The following is a 15827-nucleotide window of genomic DNA, read 5'->3' as shown; positions in this document are numbered from 1 at the left end:
AGATCGCGTGCGCCTCCGTCGGTTGGTTTGCGGTGGAGCCCGGGAGGAGGTGGTGGTGAGCGCGCGGCGAGAGGAGGTGTCCCGTCCCGCAGCGGAGGCGAGAAGGGTCGGATGAACCGCGCACGCGCACGAGGAAGATCCCGCTGGAGGAGAACTCCGACGGGCATGAACAGCGACGGAAGGCGCCGGAGTCGTAAGTCCTCCACCCCCCACTTCTATTGCTCTAGGGTTTCTAAAAAAAAGGCTTAGGGTTCGGGATTTTGGAGAAATTTGGGGTTTAGGGTTCGGATTTGGGGGGGGGGGGGGGAATTGGGGATTTCTTAGGGTTTTTCTTAATCTCCCCGATTCCCCTCCTTCTAATTGCTTTATTGAGCATCATTTGCATAATCCCGAGTAGGATCTCCCCAAACCGTGTCAACCCATGCCACACAAACACATATATATATATGTATAAACATGACTAAATCATGACAAAATGGCTCTAATTGGAGACATAAAACACCAATTCACATTAATCCGAGTCTAATTGGGGCTAATTATCATTTAAACATGCTCAATTAAGATTGATCCGAAACATAAACAGCCTAAAACATGAATAGGAGCATTGATCCGAGCCTAATTCATCTTAAAAAACATAATTTAAAGCTAATTGATGTAAACCGAAAACAATTAGGCCCGTTTGATCATAAAATGACATCAACCGAACACAATTTAATCTAATTAAGGTCTAATTGGTCTGATTAGGGCTAAAGATGGCTCTGGTACCATTGATAGAACAAGTATGCTCATCTAAAACACATGAACATTAGCCCTAACAACAAACACATCTAATTGCGGAAGCGTAAGCACTGACCATTTGTCGGTGATGCCATCAAATGGGGTTTAGAAGTGAGATCACGTTGGTGTAGTCGAAGTAGAGGTGATGGCCGGTAGTGGCGTCGGCCTTCGCTCAGTTGGCAGCGCCCTAACGATCGTGTTAGAGTTTTTAGGTATATGGGGGGAGAGGCAGACCCTTACGTGCAAAAACTTGATCACGTAGGTGCCGGCTCCCCTTTTTATTGTTGCGCTGCACGGAACGGGACCGAAACCAAAAGTTGGTTTCCGCCTCTGATCAAGGCGCGTGTATGTGGGTCTAGCCCCCTTAGAATTCGGCATGTTTGTTAGCCGAGATCAACCAACAGGGGCATCTTGTAAAACGGACGTATCTTATTCCTTTCAATGGTTAACTCAAGCAAGAAACTAATCAGTGTATAATTCATTGCAATTTACTTTAGAGATTTGTGAAGTAGAGTGTTGTTCGGGAGTAGTAGCCATTACTCCGCTTAAAATTATAATGTGTGTGCGTGTATTTTAAGAGTTTTTAAACTTAGAAATTCTGGATACGAGTCCGCTGATTATTTTAGTATGCTTTGATCTTTAGCAAGTTTAGTCTCATCATTCAAACTCAGTTCAGTTCGGTCAACCCAGGCAGAAGTAGGTGACAGGTGAACCGATGAAAAACGTCGGACCCCATGTTCAAACTAGGTCATCCATAACTAATATATATATATATATATATATATATATATATATATATATATATATATTTTGACAGAATAATCATACTTCGAACAAAAATATTACCTAAAAAACAATACATAGGTCTCACAGCTTATTGTGACATCCTTAGCTGACTAGTTAAACAGAAGAGAACTCGATAATAGAATTACGATATGCTTAATGTCACAAGCAATTTAGATGCGGATGTAGCCTTGATCTTCAATGCTCATACCCAAGTAATGCCATAATTTCTCACTGAATTCAACAAGCAAGTTTAAGTACGAAACACACTCATAAAGTTTTAACACTACTTCAAGGGATAAGTAGATGCTTAAAAGGTTTATTAAGGAATCAAGCCATAGGGATTAGTTTTGAGCAGAGAACCAGTTTTTATATGGATAGTTGAGTTTGCAAAGCATAGTTCAATTTTTTTTTTTGTAAAACCAAGTTTTTAATGACAATATTAAGGATTGTCGAACCCGGGGAGATGCAATCCGTCCCACTAATTTTTAGTGAATTTTAATAATGAGCAAAACACATGGTGTTAAAAAACACAAGAAGGGTATAATGCCATTTCAATAGAGAAGATTCAAATAACAGAAATGGTTAGAGAGTCAACCAAACGAGGAGTCTGAAGACAAGTTGCAAAAGAGTGAATTTGGTCCAAACCCAAACATCAAACTTAGAGCTAGGAGGACATTTCATAATTTATTTCATAGAAAACTGCATGTAGCATCGAACTTCTTTGAAAGTCCTTGAAAAAATTGCAAATACCCCCTCAATTCACTTAAAGTTGCAAATGCCCCGTATAAGTAAAGTAGTTGTGTTTACCATCCTACAAGTCTAACATTGTTACGAAATTCCTCCTCAAGGTTCTAACTTGATGCTATGGCAACATATTTACCGTGACGTGACCTGACATGCTTCATATAGGCTACCACCATGGAAAGATGAGGATTGGGAAGGAACTAACAACACACTATAAAGTTAATTGAATCAAATGTGTCATTGCAATTCTCTACACAAATTAGACCAAATGAGAAGTTTGGTATAAAGTCCATTGAATCAAATGTGCCATTCAATTCCCTGCACAAATTAGATCAGATGAGTAAGTTTGGTGGTTCTAACATGTAGTTAAACCCTCTCCAATCATCTCTTATTGATGCTATCAGCCTATGTGAAGCATTCAAGGTTACAATACAATAAATATGTTAACCTTATCTCAAGTAAGAACCCTGATGGAGGAGGGTTAGCCTTTGAGATAGTAAATGCAACCATAATTATAGGGGTATTTGCAACTTCAAGTGAATTGAGGGGGTATTTGCAATTTCCCCAAAATCCTCTGTTCAAAACAGAAGAAAAGATAGAGAAAGACAGTAGGGTGTCCCGGTCCCAGCTGCCAGCGAAGTCTGCGCAATGAACCGGAAAAAGAGAGGAACGATAAATAACTTCAAACCGGAGCGACTTGAGTTGGTCGGTCACGGTCAGTCCACCGCGCCCGACACGCCCACTCCGCCCACCGCTTCCTGCTCTCCACCGCGCCAACGACCCCAACCCACCGATCAAGGCAGCCTGTTCGACCCTCCACCCGCCGCCCGAGGCCAAGCCGTCGCCGGCAGCGAGCATGCACCACGATCCCAACCCCTTCGACGAAGGCGCCGACGACAATCCCTTCTCGGTAACCCCCGGCCGTCCTCTGCTCCCCTCCCCACCCCCCCCCCCCCCGGTCCCGCGTGGATTTGGCTCGAGCGGCGTGGCAGATCTCGGCCGAGAGAGATCTCCTTGCTTGGCTCTGGCGCTAGCTTTCTGGAGCAAATAAACGAGGTGCTGATTTGGTGTTGTTTAGAATGGAGGTGGAGGAGGACGTGGCGGAGGCGGCAAGTCGCAGTTCGCGTTCCGGTCGGCGGAGCCCGTCGGGTTCGGCGGCGGCAGGGGCGATGCCACCGTCGATATCCCCCTCGAAAACATAAGCGTAAGCGAGGCTGCCCCATCTCTTTACTACTTTGTTGCGTTCTTAGTGATCGAGTGAGCGTGTGTGGTAATGTGGCTGCCTTTTGGGATGAAGGATTCGAAGGGCGAGGCGAAGGAGCTGTCGCAATGGGAGACAGATCTCAAGAGGCGAGAGGCGGTACGCGTGCTGTGCTGTTTCCTTGGATTCTTACTGTTAATTGTTACATGACAAGGATGTTGACTGATTTTTTTTTATTCTTCGGTGGAATTTTTGTGGGTGTAGGATATCAGGAGGAGGGAGGAAGCTCTCAAGAGCTGTATGCTTTCACCGTCCTACGAGAATTGAGCTTAGCTCAACGCTTATCTTTCTTGAGGTTCTGATGGAACCATGAACTGAGAATTGTGTTATTGTACTCTGTTGATGTAGCTGGGGTGCCCACGGAGGACAAGAACTGGCCACCGTTCTTCCCGATCATCCACCACGACATTGCCAACGAGATACCACCCAATGCACAGAAGTTGCAGTATCTTGCGTTCGCAAGCTGGCTTGGTACACATGCATCCTGAATTTTTCTCCATAATGTGTGGCATGCTACATTTAGTGTTTGTACTTCTGAGCATGTTTTGATTGCAATGACGTACAGGCATTGTGCTTTGTCTCTTCTGGAATTTTATTGCTGTCATAGTCTGCTGGATCAGAGGGGGAGGTGAGCTCACCATTTCTTTCTAGCTTGTTCTGCCCTTCATATATGCTGGTCTCCCATTCACCTTCACATGAATTGTACCAGGCATACTTGGCCTGTAGTTTAAATACTGACAATCGTTCATTTATTTTGCAATGTTATGTCTTTTACTGCAGCAGACCACTAAATCATGGACATTCTTATGCTTGCAGACTCTAAACTTTTCTTCCTGGCTACCATCTACGGTATGCTTGGCATCCCTTTGTCCTACTTGATGTGGTATAGGCCTCTATACCGTGCAATGAGGTACACGATTATTGGTTAATGCTCCCCGCTATAAATACAAAATAATCTGCACAAGTTTAAACTTCTAGTTTGTGAATTCCAATTACTGTCAGCTGCACATGCATGGCATTGTTAATGGGAAATAGATTTTTTTTTTAATTTCTGGTCTGACAGAAGTAGGGTACAAATTCGACCAAAGTGTTCAGCCTTAAATGAACTGTTATACCTTATGCTTTATGTTTTCTAGCAGTGGTTCTGTATTAATGCTCTACCAACTTGTTGAACAGAACTGACAGTGCTTTCAGCTTTGGATGGTTTTTCCTTTGTTACCTGGTAAGTTCTTGATCAAGTTGTGGTTTCTACATCCTTGATATTGAAATGCTATTTCTTCTATGAACCTGATTTTATTACTCTATGTATCTTTGGCTGTGCACAGCTCCACATTGGCTTTTGCATACTTGCTGCCATTGCTCCACCAATTATATTCCGTGGAAAATCATTAACGTAAGCTTCCTTAATCCTTACTACTTTGTGCATTGACTGAAGTAAAGAATTTTCAGTAACTACCATCCTTTGACCTTTTCTTTAATCACCACCAGCAATATGTTCTTAATGTTTGCTCTAAATGTCTAGCATGATGCCAATTAGCAGCATCTTGACAGCTATGCTTATGGATGGCCTTGGCATGACCTTTCCAACACTATGTTCCTGCCAAGTCTTGAACTTGATTTCACTCCAGTGTATTCGAAGTCCTGATTATATACTCAATCTTGAGTTATTTTTCTCAAAACCTTACTATTCAGATGGATTGTCTATCTCTTATTGTACTTCTATAAGATTCTAGTTCACAAGATTGTTGATTCTTGTATCTCGTGCTGAGAATAATATGTTTTGTTTGTCATCAGGGGTATATTGGCTGCAATTGACACCTTCTCTGATCATGCAATAGTTGGGGTGAGTAGATCTATATATGCTTTTGATCCTTTTGCAGCTCATATCTATAGAAAGAGCAACTGGACATGTTTTCTACTAGCACTTTCACATTTTAGTCTGTGAAATGTTTCATTACAATTTGTTAAGGTCAAAAGATGAGTTTCTGACATTAAAATCGATTTTCTTTTCTTTCAGATCTTTTACTTTGTTGGATTTGCCTTGTTTTGCTTGGAGACAGTTGTGAGCATTTGGGTTCTTCAGGTCTGTGACTTATCTACTGTGCTGTTCTACCCCTTCCCTCCTACACATTTTCCTTTCTCATGTTTCTTGGTGTGTTAGCAAAATACTTTCAGTTATCTCAGGACACTTCATGTACGTTGGGGCAAATTGGTATTTAAATGATAGCAGGAGTATATTGTGTATTATATATGTTTTGTTTTCGGTTGTGCTCATTTGAGATCAATGTGGTTAGTCATGGAACAACTGGAAATGTTGGAGTCTTAAGACAAATTTTTAATTCCTTTCCAAAATCTGCCTATAATCTTCTACAAAATTGGTATATTTTTCGGTCATTTGTGGTTGCATTTACCTCCAGGCTTCTAGTTATCCAATGCTATGCATAAATTTCAACAAATTGAAGTTCTCTTCAAAATTAGAAAATTATATTTGTCCAATTGGTAATATAAAATATGGTATCATAGTTATTATTTCTACACCTATAAATTTGTGAGAAACTATTGAAGTTTGCGAGTGCAATTTTTTATACATTGTGCATAAGTTCCTAAGAGTGGCTTTGCCTCTCTGTGGCGGTTCGTCTCTGTTTCTAGTCCTTGTCCTTTGTGGTTGCTATGTTCATTTGTCTTCATTGTCTTTGTCTCAACAGACAACTACATATAATTTACGTCACGTGATGTAGCCATAAAAACACAGGAATGTTGTGTGAACATGTCACATCAGGAGTGACTCATTGTGAACAATGTTATGTGCTGCTGTATTTTGTTTACGTTGACCTGTCTTTGAAGAACTTTGGTTCTTATGATACATTCTTTAATATCAACACTGGATCGATCTTGTTCTGTTTGGTGCCTGCAGAAAGTATACATGTACTTCAGAGGGCACAAGTGAAGTAGGCCATGGAAGAAATTTACAAAAGTCTACCAGTACCATCTGATTGCGCTGCCGTTCTGTGCATACATACTGATGCATGTCTGTCGTTGGATGTTATGACAGTGTAAATTTTTTCTTTAAAGTTTGTATGGTCGAGGGGTATACCATTATATTGTAGTGTCGTTTCTGGACCGATCTGTTGTTTGAAGCAACAATTCTTTACACGTACAAATTGCACTATGTGTAAGCTTCTGTTTGCTAGTATGGCTGCGTGTTTGATTGGTCTGTTGGTGCCTACAACAAGAGCCACGGTTGTTGGAACCCAGGACAGCAACATCTTGGCCGCCTGGGATCTCTTTTGTGTCTTGTGACGTTGAACGAATCTCCCTTTCTTGGAGATTCAGCTTCTGCTGAACTGCATGGTCTCATTCTCCTCAGTGTCTCCGACTTTACTTATAGGCGACTCCCCTGGTAATATTCTGGTATTCCATAGTTTATACTAGTCAGCATTGATGCAACTCAGAGGCATGCATCGCAAACATTGCCGTCGAGACATAAATATGTGACGAGATGACAATGTAAAAAGCAAATATTGTTTCCGTTCATGGATCCATACAAATGGCACTTTATTTCTCTTTAGATGAAAACGGCACATCACTGGAGCCTTGGAAAAGTGCATGAATCGAATTTCTTCTCGTGTTCTGGGTGCATGCTGCACACATGCTTTGGGGCGGCATATTCTCAAAAATCCCTTGTATGTCTAGGACTTCAAGTGATGTGGACGCTGACAGGTCTTGGCGTCAAGTGACGTGGATGCTTACCTGGTGCACGCCTAAAGCCGTAAGGACAACTCCAGTGATCGTAGATAGTAACTAGCTCTTATTATTGTGACATACAGAGAGAAGAGTAGATAAAAGTAGACATAAAACTGGTGTGGAGAAAAATTTTACTCACGTGGAGAAAAATCTTGGAGAGTTAGTTTTTTTTTAAATAAAATAAAAGATAACTCTAAATATTATGAGTATCAAGAATTAGAAACGAAATCTTTCGAGGAGTATATTAAAAAAAACAAGAGATAATAATTGAAGATAAACACTAAAGATGCCATAAGATTATCACGTGGACTGCATGGTGAATACGTTCCAATTCCATTAACTTACATATGGCATACGTTTGGTTCTTCAGACGAGCTTTTGTAAAGCTATATCGTATAAATAGACTGAGTAAAATCATATTTGTTGAAAAGAATGATATTTAATTGTTGAATTTATCTAGATAAATTAAACTAAATTTTTATTTGGATGATCGAATCTAAGGTTACATGAGTAAATATAAAAATTAAGATTATGATTAATTATTTACATGAAGATAATTTTTGAACACTGATAAGTGAAACTACCTATATGAACGGATGCTTTGCTTCCATCCACCGAGCTAGGCTATGGATTAAAACTCGAATCAAGCTTCACTCATGAGCTAGGATCATGCCATATATTTATATCCATCAGGTCAAACTATAATAGTATTTGTAGATAATTAAATAGATTTCTTTTTAGAATTATAGATATCCGCTAGGCTGAAAAGATGCGTGGAACCAACACACCACGGTGGCGAACATGCCTTCAGCACGGTGGTAAGGCTCCGGAGTTGAGTCGAGCCCACCCGGGCTTCAAGTCCGGGTGACGCACGGGGAGTTCCAATTTATTTTGGATTTCTCTAGCTTCTTCGGCGTGACGCTACAGAAGGGATTACGACGTGCTCGTCGTCTACGGGATTCTCGATAGATCCTAGTGATCTTTGGATGGACGCTTTCTTCGAGCTGTGTGTAGTTGTAGGGTTAGCATGTGCGTGCGTTAGGTGTGTGTAGAATAGGTGCGTGTGTGGAGAGTGAATGCGCGCGTTCATGTTCAGATACTACAGCTGTATTCAGTGATGAAAAGTAAAAAAAAAAAAAAACACACCACGGTGCACAACATGGTACGGGGTCATCAGCAACATCCTCCCAAAGTCCTCTGAAGTCGCATCTGCAGCCACCCATCATTCCCTCATCTGCAGCCACCCATCCTTGTGCCGCCACGTGGCAGAACCATATCTAGATTCGTGAAACCACAACCAAGCTTTCTCAAGCGTTCCTGGCCATTACAATTCAAGCATCGACTAATCAGCAAAGACAAAAACAAGCACAAGTATTCTCCAGGGCATAAAAATGCAGACATGAATAGAAATCTCAAATACGTCCATCTTAGCAGCTAGCAGATGAGCAATAAGCAAAAACAATTTCAGACATAACCTGCTTAAGACCTCTGGCATGTTAAAAACTTTACCAGTAAGAGTGGCCACTGAAAAATATTCGAGCTTTTAACAAGAAAATTCAGGGTCCAGAGGAAGAATACTGACAAAATACACTTGCTAGGAATTATAGGAAGTCCTCATTTTCAGCTCAATATAAGCTGCCCTTGATATTATCAGAAAAGATTGAAAAAATAGGGACACCACATCATCGCCATCCTCTTTCCCTCCTTATGTTCTCCTAGCTCTACATCCACCATTCCATCCTCCTCTCTTCTTCTCTTCAAGTCTCGCCCACAAGGCTTGAAGGGAAGAAGAGGAGCTTAGCCCAGAACAGAGGCCAGAAAGCAAACATGGCGGTCTGCAGTGCACACACCACCACCCCCCTGCACTCCCCATGCACAACCGTCTCAAACACAAGCTTCAGGCAGAAGCAAGTCATCTTCTTCACCAGCAACAGGAGAAGCGGCAGAAGGCATGGAGGAGCAAGAACCTTTCAGGTTTCATGCTCAGTCGACAAGCCAGTGGTGATTGGCCTGGCGGCAGACTCAGGATGTGGGAAGAGCACCTTCATGCGCCGGCTTACCAGTGTCTTTGGTGGTACTGCAGAGCCACCCAAAGGCGGGAACCCGGATTCCAACACACTCATCAGTGACACAACAACGGTGATATGCCTTGATGACTACCATTCCTTGGACAGAACTGGGAGGAAGGAGAAAGGTGTGACAGCCCTCGACCCAAGGGCGAACAACTTTGATCTCATGTATGAGCAAGTGAAGGCAATCAAAGAAGGCCAGGCAATCGAGAAGCCAATCTACAACCATGTCACTGGCCTCCTCGACCCGCCGGAGACCATCACACCCCCAAAGATTTTTGTCATTGAGGGTTTGCACCCAATGTAAGCTCACATTCTATGCCCATGCTCCACTTGTGCTACTCCCCCACCCCCCGGGTTCCTGTCCGTTCTTTTGTTTCTTCATTATGTTAGTTTAGTTATCGGATCAATGGCTAAAAGAAACTTTTCTCCACAGAATCTTCAATTTATTGATACCTTACGGGATTAAGAAAAATAAGTGAAAGTAACAATATTGTTTTACAAGCTGTGACAAGAAATATATTTTCTAATATCTCATTACAACTAATTTGTTTACTTAAATTTTTAAACCAGGTTCGATGAGCGTGTGAGGGATCTCCTAGATTTCAGCATCTACCTAGACATCAGCGACGAGGTTAAGTTTGCATGGAAAATTCAGGTCAGCTAAACAGAAAGGTTTAGATGGTTCTTGTTCCTCATGAGTCATTAGGGAGCTTTTCTGCTGTTTTCTATCTTTAAAAAGAAACACTGGTTCTTTGGCAGCGCGACATGGCAGAGCGTGGGCACAGCCTTGAGAGCATCAAGGCTAGTATCGAAGCCAGGAAACCAGACTTCGATGCCTTTATTGGTACTGCCTTCTACCAACTAATGTTGTAATCAGAATAACTTGTTTCCAAATAAACTATAAAATATACAAGAAAATGCCACATCAATAAATGATAATTTAAACTAAATAAATGAAGACATGTTAAATCTCACCACTTCGTATGACAGATCCACAGAAGCAATACGCCGATGCTGTGATTGAAGTTCTGCCAACCCAACTGATTCCCGATGACAATGAAGGAAAGGTGCTGCGTGTTAAATTGATCCAAAAAGAGGGCGTGAAACACTTCAACCCGGTTTACCTCTTTGATGAAGGATCAAGCATAAGTTGGGTCCCTTGTGGAAGAAAGCTCACATGCTCTTACCCTGGCATCAAATTTGCCTATGGCCCAGACTCTTACTTCGGTCATGAGGTAATTCATCTCGGTTTATTTGTCCTCTTCCACTCCTGAAGCAAAAGTTACTGCTTTTACTTCGGAAAAATAAACCGACATTCTGTATGGCAACTTAGCTGGTAGTCCAAAGTATGACCAAAAGCTCCAAAAACCACTTCTAAACTAGTGATAACAATTTGCTTGTGTTGACCAACTATAACTGTCGATCAGCTTCTTCCTGACCATTTGCTTGATGTCTTCAGGTATCAGTGTTGGAGATGGATGGGCAATTTGACAGACTAGATGAACTCATATATGTGGAGAGCCATCTAAGCAACCTCTCTGCCAAGTTCTACGGCGAGGTGACACAGCAAATGCTAAAGCATTCAGACTTCCCAGGAAGCAACAATGGAACAGGTCTCTTCCAAACTATCGTTGGTCTGAAGATTAGAGATCTCTATGAACAGATCATTGCTGAGAGGGCTGGCGTACCCGCAGAAACAGCAAAAGTTTAATGACCCCCGCATTCAGACTCCCTACATCTCTTCAAACTCAATGAGAACGAGAATCCTCATATTTTTTTTGTAATTAGTTCGGAAATATCACAGCTAGAAGAAGGTAGAAATGTCATTGCAGAACTCAGGAAAACATGCAATGGAGTTTCTAGAAATCCCTCTCCATGTGGGTGCTCTTACATCTCTTCTTCACATGTTTAAATGTATATCTTCTACCATGCTTCAATGCAGAAAGAAATACAACTACCTGCTACTATCAAGAGCAGGCGTTTCTTTTGGCACTTCTATTCTTGGTTAGCTCTCACCGGGAGCAACCATTCATGCAAGAACAATCAAGAAGGATGGAGATGGAACTACTCAAATTATGGATTATATAGAGTAAAATTTATAAGTGGCACAATAAGGACCATTGGTATTCTGGCCAACCCCATCCTACAGTGTGGAATGTGGATAAGCCATTACAGTAATGAAGTAGCCATGGATCATTAGCAACAAAAGATCATGATTAGACTTAGAATACATGCTGTTATTCTCCAGACAGAAGACGTACAAAACACAGTGTGTTTCAAATAAACAACTAGTGGAAAACCATAAAAGAAACTTTAGAACAGATTAAAAAGAGAAGGGCGTACATTCCAAACAACAGGACAGAACAAGCATAGATACACGCATAAATAAATGATTAGTGTGTGCTGTCTATTACCTATTTAGTGTTTCGGTATGTTATTATAGTGTGATTTTGTTATCATCAGTGGTTTGTATTAGCCAGTGTTAGCTCATAGCGCAGAACTACAAAAGCTGCTAAAGTTCACTCATTATTTTGTTACTGTAGCTGAATATAGATACGGTTATTCTAGACAAAAGCATTTACTATTCTTGCCACACAAATAATCAAAATAAGAGCTGTGGGTAAACCCATATCTGTGACGGCCATGGCGGGCGTTCCATTGCCCTCCTTGTAAACAACTCGTAGTCAGCGCCGTCGAGATGCGCCTCCCACCCTGGAGGGCATTCCCTCCAGGTACGTCATCCGGGAGCCGCAACATAAACTCGGTTCTCCACATCACAGCTGTCAGACTACTCCTTCGGGTCACCTCGTGTAGCTCATACCAGTCTCTGAATCAGTAGCTGGTACGTATGAATTTCAACAGAAATAGATATCATAGACATATATCAATTAAGTACAATAATAGGGTACAACACAGAGTTTGGAGAGAGAGGGATGGAGGTGTTTGGAGGGAAGGTGGGGAAAGATCGTGCACTGTTCACCTTATATAGGGTTGGCATCGGGCGGGTGCGCGGGGCAAGGCGAGGCGAGGCGCGAGGCAGCGTGGAGCGCGAGGTCTGCTGGTGCGACGACGCGACGGCAAGCGTGACGCGGCGCTGGCAGGCAGCGGGGTCACGGGAAAGGGAAGGGAGAGAAGGAAGAGAGAGAGGAGAAGGAGAGAGAACGAAAAAAATCAGGGTTCTGATAACAGCTTCCCACATCTATGTGAAATATTTAACTTTTTACCACTCTATCAGAATGGTAATTTCTTGCTGAAGATGAAAAAATGACCTCTGAATTTATAACAGTGGGCCTAATGATAAATTTGATATTCTACCGAATGGCAGAGTGTTAAAAAATCAAATACCCCGTCTACGCACGCAGCTGTGCTCTTCCCGGCACAGTCCACAAACAAGCTGAACGCCCCAATGTTCTCCACTTCCTCCCACGTCATCCGCGCCATGTCGAGCACATACACACCCACCTTCTTCACCCTCCTCGTCGCCTCCCTCATGGAGCCTAATTTTGGCCCCAGCATGAAGAGTACCAGCAGCGGCTGGTCCCCGGCGGCGACCAGATGGGGCCCAAAGTGCCAGCGATCGAACATGGTTGCGTCCGGGAGGCCGGAGGCGGGCAGCATTTGGATGGTCTGGTTGGGCGGGCTGGCGCCAAGGCGGAACTCCAGCAACTGCGCGCGGTCGGTCAAGCCGAGGACGCGCTCGCGGAATTCGAGGACCATAGTGACGAAGGAGGCGGCGCGAGGGAGGCTGTGCTTGGTCCAGACGGGATCGGAGCTGGGGTTTGGGCCGGGGAAGGGGAGGGCGAAGAAGGCGTGCTGGGAGTGGAAGACGAGGAGGTCGGAGGGCGAGAGGGCGGCGTGGTGATAGGCGAAGCGCGGGGACGGGGGCGGGAGCGCGCAGCACTTGGCGCCGGTGAGGGCGTCGGCGATGACGAGGAGGCTGTCTTGTGAGCCGCGGCGGCGGAGGAGGACGAGGTGGCCACGGGAGATGGAGAGGAGGATCGCGTCAGCGGGGAGGCCGGGGTAGGGGAGGGACCGCGCGAGGACGAGCGGGGTGGGAGGAGCCGACGTGGAGGAGGAGGAGCGGGGGGAGAGGGGGCGGAGGAGGCGCGGAGTAGGCGGCGCCAGGTGCGGCAGGTCGCCGCGAAGGCGTAGAGGGAGCGGAGGCAAGGGAGGAGGCGCCGCAGCACCTCCGCGAGCGGCAGCTCGGGCAGGCCGCCCCAGTTGCGGAACTCCGGCATCGCGCGCGGCTGCCGTGAGCGGGCGCGTCTCGGAGTCGCGACAAGTGTAAACGGGGAGGGGAGCTGCACTGGGTCGGGTGCGCGGCGGCGCGGCGCTCGCCAGGTTGGTGCGACCGCTTCGCTGCTCTCGCGTTGACGACGACGGCGACCTTGACCGCTTGACGAGTGCAAAATTCTGGGCTGAAAAGGCCGCGCGTATGGGCTCCACGTGCAGCACATCATGGGCCGCGGCGGCCGCGATAGTTACCTTTCAGTCACGCTGCCTGTAGGAGTCCCTCGAGGCCTGCAGGCTGCGGCTTCCTACTATTGGGCTGAAACCCAGAGGCCCAGGAAGTCCAGCCCGATCGATCCCGACTTGGGATCGAGATTTTGACTCTTGCTTCCGGTCACCGAGTCAACGATTTTTAACGATCGGGAGCTCACTTCGAGAAGCTGAAATCGAGGGCAGAAGATGCCTCTCAGTGGAAGCAAAGGTGATCTCCACTACTGTCTTCAAATCATGTGCATGCTTCACATGTACTCACACGCCTCCCCAAACTGGACGCAAGGCATTTCGATTCACGCGTGTGTCTTAATCAGGACAGCTCGAAATACCAAAGATCTATGGACAATGACAGATCGATCGATTGATCGGAGTCTTTCGGTTTCACACACAACAAATAAGTTTTTATATATAGTACACATTATTAGTATCTTGATCTTTTCATTTCACATAGAATTGCACATGACGAGGCTTAATGTGAAGCCACATCGAGTATTTGGCATTTTAAGTTGGAGATTGATCCAGGTCGTCATTAAAAAAATATTCTAAGCAACGCGATCGATAACTTGTACAGATATAAGTATGTATAACTGACATCGACGTATGGACCAGATGTACTATAGGTCATGTACCCCATATTACTGTCACTAGTTAATTTGATATACTCCCTACCTACTAGCAAGATAATCTTAACTTTGAGTTTGTATAATACGTGATGCTTAGCTAGCTCTGCACAGTAAACAAGCCACCTAGCTAGTAGACAATCCAAAATATTACATATTGATTCATTAACTGTAGATCTGAAGATAAAAAAATATGGATAAAAGGATCCCACTAGGTCATATATACCAAATTATAGTTTGGCATCGTTAAGAGTAAACTACAACTGCATGCCTATATATATGCAAGGATATATGCATGGAATTATGTATACAAATTGGAGCCTAATTGGAACCAACTCCTGAAATTCTATCGCAAGCTAGCATGTCATGATCAGCCAGTCAGGTAGACATGGGAGGGGACTATATATAACTTCCTTGGTGTTCTAGTTAACTAGCTATAATGATTAATTAGTGATGCATATATAAATAATCGATCTATCTTTGTGGAGAGTTATATAACTACTTGTAACTAACCTAAAATAATCCCTCGCTCGCTTAATATATAAATGTGGGTGATAACGGAAGCATATTTGGAGAGACGCGTAACTAAACTAGCTAAGATAATCCCTCATTTAATCTGATACGGCTCTTGATGATAAGCATGCAGATGTCAAGAACTCAAGTCTCCAAACAAAAATATATAGCCTTTGCATATGCATGCATTTATCCTCTTTGCCCAATCCATATAAATATAGCTGCCAAAAATATAGTATGTATGGCTAGCTGCTCTCATGCGCACTGCTTTCTCTATATCTTTATTATCTTGATATCCTCTCTAAGGAAATAAAAGAAGCTGCATGCATGTGAACAACTGAACAAGCTATCTTGGATTTTGCTTAATTCGATCGTCGAAGGTCTCACCTGGTACGAGCATTTGGACTTTGGAGCGCATACTACCCATCTCTGGACTCTGTCTGATGACAACATTCTGTAGATAACCATGACGGCATCTCTTAAGTCATCAACTATATAAATCAATTACCTATGGTTCGACTGAGATCGGCCGATCAAGCTTCAGAAATGAGCAATCGGATCAATCGTAAAGCTTACTGTACTGTTTCTATGCTGGGATGCATGCAGAGGATCGGAAGGGCACATGCGAGGAACGGATCGACACGGTACGAGCTAGATTAACAATATTAATTACTTGCTAAGTAGGCAGCGTCAGCTACTAATAATATATACGCAGAAGGTACATGTAGCCTTAATTTGCATGTTGCCCTATCATACGCCTGGTGGCACATGGTAGGATGCTTCTTATTATTCCCTCTCTTGCTGCTT

At 43.7% G+C, this 15827-nt stretch overlaps 2 protein-coding genes and 1 pseudogene across 2 annotated transcripts; 2 read left to right on the top strand and 1 right to left on the bottom strand.

Moving 5' to 3' along the window:
- The first annotated feature begins 2994 nt into the window (after positions 1–2994).
- LOC133921467 (secretory carrier-associated membrane protein 5-like) lies at positions 2995–6737 on the top strand. Its single transcript, XM_062366351.1, has 12 exons — positions 2995–3217; positions 3386–3511; positions 3605–3667; positions 3773–3806; positions 3917–4039; positions 4134–4196; positions 4385–4478; positions 4745–4790; positions 4894–4961; positions 5363–5411; positions 5586–5651; positions 6483–6737. Exons 1-12 carry the CDS (start codon positions 3164–3166, stop codon positions 6513–6515), a joined length of 819 nt encoding a protein of 272 aa, XP_062222335.1. The 5' UTR covers positions 2995–3163; the 3' UTR covers positions 6516–6737.
- A 2231-nt stretch (positions 6738–8968) lies between these two features.
- Positions 8969–11376, top strand: LOC133921465 (phosphoribulokinase, chloroplastic-like). Its single transcript, XM_062366349.1, has 5 exons — positions 8969–9684; positions 9955–10039; positions 10144–10228; positions 10375–10619; positions 10844–11376. Exons 1-5 carry the CDS (start codon positions 9140–9142, stop codon positions 11093–11095), a joined length of 1212 nt encoding a protein of 403 aa, XP_062222333.1. The 5' UTR covers positions 8969–9139; the 3' UTR covers positions 11096–11376.
- On the bottom strand, positions 10374–13734 carry LOC133921466 (uncharacterized; annotated as a pseudogene).
- Between the last annotated feature and the right edge of the window lie 2093 nt (positions 13735–15827).

Source organism: Phragmites australis, chromosome 6 (genome assembly GCF_958298935.1).
Source record: "Phragmites australis chromosome 6, lpPhrAust1.1, whole genome shotgun sequence".
NCBI classification, from domain to species: Eukaryota; Viridiplantae; Streptophyta; class Magnoliopsida; order Poales; family Poaceae; genus Phragmites; species Phragmites australis.
The sequence above is the reverse complement of the archived record's forward strand: the minus strand, read 5'-3'. Positions and strand labels throughout refer to the sequence as shown.